Consider the following 8343-nt stretch of genomic DNA (forward strand, 5'->3'; position numbering starts at 1 on the left):
TGTGACAATCCAGACCTTCTCGAGAAGTACCTTGGTGAGATTGAAGAGTCCGACACCGGACCCGAGTACGCAGATCAATAAACATTTGTGCTGTTCAAAGTCATTACCTAAAACTCCATCGCAATGTCGCGAAACATGCAATCCCTCTTTGAAGTTTCAGTGTTTGATCGCGGTTGACTTTGATCGCGGTTGACTTTGATCGCGGTTGACTTGCAGGTAATTCGCCGTCCCAGTGCTGACGGGTGGATTAAACTTGCCGTGAAAATCATCAAGTGGTGGAGTTAAATTAAATTGACTTTCTTAGAATTTGAAGGCTCAGTGGGTCGGTGGGTCAGTTTAAGTTACCCATGGGTTGGGTCGTGGGTTACCACGGGCAGTTTTGGAGTGGTGAATCGACCCATTCCGTGGGTTACCCACAACCCACCGACCCATGCAGGGCCCTGATACATATGGCTTATTTAGAGTATTCATTGGCCTTCAGTTGATTTGTAAATCATCAAACTTATGTTTTGACTCATCGCAGCCCTTATAATCCGGCTCAATTTTGCGAGCGTTGTGATGATACAGCTTGATTTCGTTAGACTCTAAAGCTGGCATTGTGAATAAATTCGTATTGTCTGCATTGCATATTCGAATCCACGCCCTTTACAAGCCAGATTCTTAAACTGGCGCCTTGGCCCGCTCGGCCAATTGACCGTTCAATATTTTATGATTCTTCAAAATCTCACAAAAACGACAAAATTCTACGATACACCGCCAGAACAACGAAACCACATCCAGCATATATACCCCACCCCGCGGATAATTCTGCACTGTAAATAACAAAATTTATATGCGAAAACTTTGTGTGAAACCGGAATCGTTGAGTATCATTTGCCGACTTTCAGCACATTTTTCTTTCTAAGCCATCGAATTTGCTTGCTGTGCGAAATCCTTTGCCGATATCAAATTATTGAGCATTTTATCAATTTTGTTCTGAACCAAGATTCGTGATTCTGGTAGATTGCAAATTCTTGAATCGAGGTCAACAACTTGCAAGAGAATGTCGTGCATTGAATCTATAATATGTTCTTCTCTAACATCGACTTATCCCTCCAACAACACCTCATCGTTTCCTGTTTTGACTTCATCCTCTCTAGTTCTTCATTGAAGTTCAGTGTCTTTAATATCCGCTTATTGATACCTTTCAAATTTGAGTTCATCCAAACCCAAAACCTCACGATGCGGTTCTCCATCACCGAGACGATATCCTTGACATACTTTCCTCGCTTCCTCGCTTCCTCATCCATCCACTGTCTGTCCTCTTGCAAGAAATATATGATTTACATCTGCACACGTGAACTTTTTCTTCTAAAACTTTGTGCTGTGGTTTATCAGTCCAATGATCTTTTTGCGTTGTGACTCCCATGTTATTCACTCGAGATTTTACTTCTTTGCTGCTGCCAAAGTAAAGCAATGATTTCGTCATGAACAACAAACTCTCTCGCATGCACCTATGGAAGATCTTATTTGGCCGGCAACTCCATCGCCTAAAAAATTTCTGAACGTTGGGCCTCACTAAGACGCTGCCCTTCACCTCATTCCTTCTTGTGAATGGCGGGAGAATATGCAAATATGTTCCATTTTTTGGTTTTGCAAATCGTATAAACGATAGACGAGGACTACAATTCGCTGAGTATGCAACCTTTGAAAAAGTCTGCACTAGGCAGTCAAGATCAAGGGGCGTATCCAGGGAACTAATTACTGTAATTGTAAATAGCCACAAGTACTAAAGTATCGGTAATTTTATGAAGAAGAACCCCGCCAAAAAGTGACGCAGGGCAAGTCGAAACATAGAAACATATTGGGCTATTGCAAAAGGTGATATAAATAGAAAATATTCGCGAGATGTGATACAATCGTGTTTTTAACACTAAAAATTCGAAACCTGGTAAAATTACCGAGTGAAGTTTATGTTGTAACGTCAAGGTCATTTGCACCGCCGAAAGTTAGCAAATCAATGACTTCTGGAATCGAGGAGCATATTTGAAAATTTGTGTATAGGCTTCATGCTACTGGTAAGGTTACGTGTGAGCAAAGCTGGTTACAATTGTCGGACAAAGCTGATTACAATTGTCCGAAACTCACATTTTACTTTTGTAAATTTAATATGGTCATCAGTTCTAAAGTATCGGTACTAATAATGAACAAAAAATGGAATGGATCATTTTTCCTCCATAATTCACAAGCAGATTACCACATCATGCAGCTACCCATACCACAACCTCGCAACTTGGAACTAGGCCGCTAACGCTCAGATTCACCGTCTCAAAGTCATAAAAAATCCAGTCCAAACTAGTCACTAAACAAGGTCACATCAGATACTGATGCTACAACGATGCAGATAATATGGCACACACATTCAATGTAACGGTGAACCAAGAATGGGTATACTCGGTAATTTTACTAGGTCTCGTATTTTTAGTGTTTAAAACACAATTGTATCACATCTCGCGAATATTTTCTATTTGTATCACCTTTGGCAATAAACCCAAACATATTTATCATCGTAGATAAATGTGATCTAATTTTAGATAGCATTAATTCCATATAAATGGTGGGAGCGGACCAACCTGCTCTTGCGTTACCTGTAATAGTCAAAACTCTCTCGGTGCAAACTGCACAATAACACCGTCGTGCTTGGAACACTTGCATTCAATTTCACGACCGAGCGCTATATTTTTGTGACGATGGACCAGCTATCGATTGTTTACCTGTTTCTAGGACAGTTGTATACGTTTGGTACGCTCATGTTAATTGTTGGCCCCTACAAGGCCAGGGAACTGGCGGCCAATGAGTCAGATGCGGTAATCGCTCGCCTGAACGTATTCATTAGCTATGAGAATGTGTTGTTGAGAGACCTCCTGCAGCGTCCCGACCGGATATCTGTAGTAAGACGAATCTATTTTCTACTCTACTTTTCGCTTCTCTAATGGCACCCACAGCGACCCTATGTTCCAGCTAGTCCTTGATGGGACGATAAGAGCTGAGGTGGTCATATATCGGTCATTCTTTGGACGGAGTAACAGCGCGTCGCGCTTGCAGCCTTCAAGCTAGAAGGCGGCACCTAAGAAGGGGCATGATCATGCAGTACTCTGTAAAGAGATGCATACAAAATGCAAAGTTATAACGACAACTGTTGTGGTTTCTCGCTCTGGGGGCGACAAGCTTCATCCCGCTTCTGCTCGAGCTGTGCATCCGCTCTGCGGTAGAAACTGATAGGACACCACGCCACAAAGCTTACAGCATCTGAATATTTTTTTTTGTCGTCGGGAGCTTCGTTATGATATCACATACAATCCTTATCTTTCTTGTAGCCACCGTGCCGCTTGCCACATCTCGTCTGATTTTTATATTATATAATTACTTAATATAGCACTCGTCGGACATCCTAAACCCTCAAATATGAGCTCTATATTTTCTAGCCTCCTGACGCAACTGCTGGCAAACTCAAATCATCAGCGTCGTGTACAGCTAAATATAATATCTTATCCATCTATCTTAGTATTGCGCAGTGATCAAATGCTCAGTCCTTGAATCTGAGTCCAAGCATAATCTCACCATTCGTCTTAATCTACCCAGCTCGCAGGCACAGATAGTCATATCTGTTCACAATTGATGTCATACTTACGTGTAATTTTTCCTCCACAAGATGCACGATAAACCTCTTGATGATTGCAGCATTCTCTCCTTTGCGTAAGACCCCTCTTTGATACTAACTGCGCTGCGACAGTATGACGGTGGTACAAGCGTCCGGGCCGTGTACATGCAACTTAACTAATCTTCAAAAGTGAGATCTTTGCCACTTGTCTGTGTCCTTTATTTTATGATTACCGACTTGAAATTAGTCAGCCTTTCTACCTCTGGAGGTATGGTGCGTGCCGCAAAACTTGCGCTGACGCGAAACCACATGAATTTACTAATGAGCTTGACCCTCTGGCTTGTAAACTTTAAGGAACTAGTTTTGTTCGCGTGGCTTGCCGTCTTGCTTAAAGTATAAGAATTTCAAATCCTTCCACGTAATAGTATTTGTCTGACCGTGATGATTTTGATCTATGTTTTTATTTTCTTGGAAGGCGGATTCGCTTGATATTTTGCTGTGATTCCCGGACCAAGAAATTTGCTCGTCTTGACTTTGTAAGTGTGCGTTTGCCTTCCATTTTGTTAAACAATGTTTTTCTATGCCCGAGCAAGCAGCAGACTTTTTTATTGTCACTTGAAATTTTGCGTGACAGCGAGAAAAATTCAATTCGCCAACTGTAATTTTCTCTTAGTTAAAACTAGATACGGTGTGTTCCGAGATTACGAACCAAAAATGGCAATCATGAATCTGTACGACTTAGACAAAGCAGCGTGGTCTAATCTGCACATTCGAACAAATGTTCAATTTAGTTTCTCGGCCGTTCTATAGTACAGAGGCGAAAGTGCATACTGCCAACGGTGAAGCATTTGACGCCTTTTATGTGGTTTCACAAAAATCTACCAGCTTAGACCTTTTCAGTATCAAGTTAGCGACTAAAAATCACCACTTCATGTTGATAAAAGTGAGAAAATCTTGTTATCTTCTGATGAGGGTGTCTGCATCGGGATACACAGAGTGATATGTATAACTTCATACCGTCAATTTTTGAAAGGGATTTCACAAATCATCCTTTTACGGTTGACAAGAGTATTTCCAGCACAAACCTTACATTAGCTCACAGATTTCGCTTTGATAAAACTGGCAGGGTCGCCGTGCACCTCTCACAAAGGATATAACCTTATATATTTAGGAATTGTCTCTCGGATGCAGAACTTAGACTTCCTCAAGTGTCCAGTATTGAATGCTAGCTAAAGAACATGTGCGTTGATTCCAAAATCAAAGTTTTTGTATCCATTACCACACGAACCAATTTTCGAAAATACTCGCCTCGTTTTCTATCACCATACAGTTCAGCTAGCGTATTACGTGTGGTTTGCAACTCACATGTTCAACGGCCATCTCCATATGAAAATGCATTTCCCTGCATTGGTTCCCAGTACAAGTAATTTATCACGCTATTTTTTACGACACTTTTTTTGCTTAAATCAACTCCCAAACAAGCGTTTTGTGCACCGAGGATACGTACTTCATTGAGCTACCTCCACCAAAACATGAAACACGTCGGCATCACACATATCTCTGTCACAGACCATTTCCGCCGAGCAATTTGATCACAACGATTTTCTAGTAGCAATCAATGTCCCCTTTATACGATGGGTAGAGTAAAAACGTTTTAGAGCTAGCTCTACGAGCATAACCACGTCAAAATTTGAACAAATACAAATTATAACCACATGGGATGACAAGCCGCCATGAGACGTAGCACTTATGACAAAGACTTTGCACTTCTTGATTGAAGCATCAATAGAACTTTGATGTCGACAGCATCCTACGCCCACCTTCTCATGAGCTGCGCACACCATGCCTGTTGTCCCGATACGGGAGCGGTGAAAACCGCCACGAAGGTGATGACGATGAGTTCAGTTTCATTTGTATTATCAGTGAGCTTTTGCTTATCAACAAGCCCAATTTCCTGTAAATAAACACATGAGTTGCAGCGACCTTTATCGAATAAATCATAAAATGTATATAGCTCTACAAACAAGGATTTATCAAATCATATATGCGACAAAACGTCATTAAATGTTACACTTTGCTAGCATAAAACGCGACATCAACGTCGAGAGGACACTTGCCCCAGCCTCTAATTTGTGGTAACAACAACTCTGCTCATTCTTCCACACCTGCCCATGCAGGTACATCTATCAGCCAGACTTGATTTGTGATAAGACTTGTCTTCAATCGTTGTGCTGCGCAATCTTGTGGTTAACTAGTGGGGAGTGATGGTGGATTATGTGCCAGTTGTAAGCGACAATCTTGTTGAAATGAGATCTCAGCCTCCAAGCACTCTCTTATGGGTACTTGCTATACCTTTGGTGCAAAAATCGACCCAAACTGTGTAACATAGAATATAGTGAGATCTACCTTGCTCATCGAGCACAACCAGATATAGACGACCCCTGAGACTTGCTCTCATGATGGCCTATTGAATCGCCCCTGTGTTTTGAACAGTCCATCTCGCAGTAGTATGGTCATAAGACATCGTAACACGGGCTTGAGTAGAACGCACAAGGCAAGGGTATTGTTTGCATGAATTAAAGTGTAAGTTGATTCCGTTTCAGATACATTGGATGAAATAAAGGCGGTACCTAGTCTCAACGGAATAAGTACCATTAAATTAATATTCTACCATTGCACGAAACGTACATATTATGTGAAATTGTAAATACCCATAGGTTAAGAAAATCGGTTATATATGAAGATGGTTTCAATTTGTAAAGGAGGTGCATCTGATTAATGCAGGCTTTATTGTAAGATCCGGCAAAACGCCAATAAAGAATTCCCTCAAAGAAAATAATTCAACTCTTAAAATAGCAGAGCAACCTAGGCAACTGGCGACTGAAACGGTAAAGGCTCTCGATTTCGTATCTTGATGAAGCGTATGAACCAAATCTCTGTACTATTGTGAGCGCGGACTCTTTGATTCGAGCGCTGCACAGAAGTTTTTGAGCTGTTACCGATATCGGAAAAGGACATCTCAGATATGAAATCGTTCACTCTTGGACAGAGTCACCTCCACCCTTTCTTGGCAAATGGCTAAGATTTTGGCTGCGTAAGATAAGCAAAATTAGGTGTGTAAGAATCTGGTAACCGATGCTTTCGAAAGAGGCTCTGTCGTCATTGCTGCGCTGAGACTTCTGGACTTATACATAGATGGCTAGATTCTGCTTTTTGTGACGGGTTGACGAAACCGAACGCCTAATCATGCAGCGGAAAGTCCCGCGATATCTATCGCTTTACAACTTTACATTAAAGAAGAACGCACTTTCATGCAGTAGGTTCATATGCGTGCGCAACCTCGTAGCTTGGGAGCCACTAGCACGACGCGCTGATGTACAGTATCAATCATGGCCGAATTGATGGTTATTTTTGCTTCTCTATTTCTCAGAAAGAGAAGTTATTGTCATTCCTGCCCGTAAAGAGCTGTTTATGCAGTTTATTTCCATTTCTACAATTTATAACATGAAGTACGCGGTAGAGATGGTTTCTTTTATTATTGACGCCAGTTTGAGATTTACTACACATTTTTCACCCTCGGTATTCTACAGCTGACGAGGTCTCCAGCGAGCGCTTACCGCTTCTGGCTTTTTAGAATTCCGATAGTTATATATCACCGCGGTCAACCAAAGCAATGAGCTGTATAAGCGGGCCTACTTATCAACAGGACAGATAGTCAAACAACTCGTGTTTCATCTTACTGAGGATGAAGTCTAATACGCTGGCCGTCGACCTGACGACAAATGCTACCAAGTGCAGTGGGTTGCCGCGCAAGGATGATTTGATTTAACGAATCCGCAGGAACAAAGCACGCAGGTTAATTTAAACGCTTCACCCAGGTGCGAAACCAAGAAACTGTAAATGTAATCAGGTTTTTGTTTTCTATTCTTTCTTCAAGTGTGACATACATTTAAAAATGGATCTAGCTCAAGCTTATATATACCATAGCTGTTTCACGATCTTCAATAATACAAGCTAATGCAAAGAGTGAGGCTACCAGTCCACGATTCCTATGGACCTCTTCCAAAATAATTCTAGTCACATTTGTTGATACCTCTGACGTTTGTCTTGAGTTCGAGGTACCGTAAACATACATGATACGTTATGTACCTTGTTGCGTACCCTATTCTATTAGTACCATAGGAACAGTCCCCAGAGAGAATACTTATTCACCTAACCGCTGCTTTAGCTTCTTGTGACACTCATGAGACAACCTGCAAGGTCGGGGAGCACTCTTGGAGCAACTTATGAGCCCCAAGCCGCTCTTCACATTTTCGGAAGTTTCAGGCTCACAGGCGAAGAACAACATAGGATGGGACAAAGTCATTACCACGACGCGTTGTAGTCCAAAGAGATACCATCCAAATACATTTGCGCTTGTGGTTGGCCACATGTGTGGCCATCCCTGACCCCTATCTATAGTTGAACGACGACGGTGGGATTCACGGAAAGGCTTAGTCAGGTGTATGGTTTTGAGCGCTGTAAGCTGCTTAATGGAATCCGTAATGAACAAGCGTACAAGCTCGTAGTTGCCGCGGAAATACTTAGCCAAATCGAAATAGATCAAACATTCCAACACACGGCATCTTATATTAGTAGCAAGAGATTAGGATGTAATACTTCAATGCAATTCAAATACATATCGGACGTATATCCACAGGATG

At 41.7% G+C, this 8343-nt stretch overlaps 1 protein-coding gene across 1 annotated transcript; it reads right to left on the minus strand.

Annotated features, from left to right (window-relative positions):
* Positions 1 to 7844: 7844 nt before the first annotated feature.
* Positions 7845 to 8082, minus strand: PHALS_12444 (uncharacterized protein; the record flags this gene model as incomplete). Its single annotated transcript, XM_024727993.1, has 2 exons — positions 7845 to 7893; positions 7973 to 8082. 2 exons carry the CDS (start codon positions 8080 to 8082, stop codon positions 7845 to 7847), a joined length of 159 nt encoding a protein of 52 aa, XP_024578514.1.
* Positions 8083 to 8343: the final 261 nt, after the last annotated feature.

Source organism: Plasmopara halstedii (genome assembly GCF_900000015.1).
Source record: "Plasmopara halstedii genome assembly, contig: Scaffold_614, whole genome shotgun sequence".
Classification (NCBI taxonomy): Eukaryota; Oomycota; class Peronosporomycetes; order Peronosporales; family Peronosporaceae; genus Plasmopara; species Plasmopara halstedii.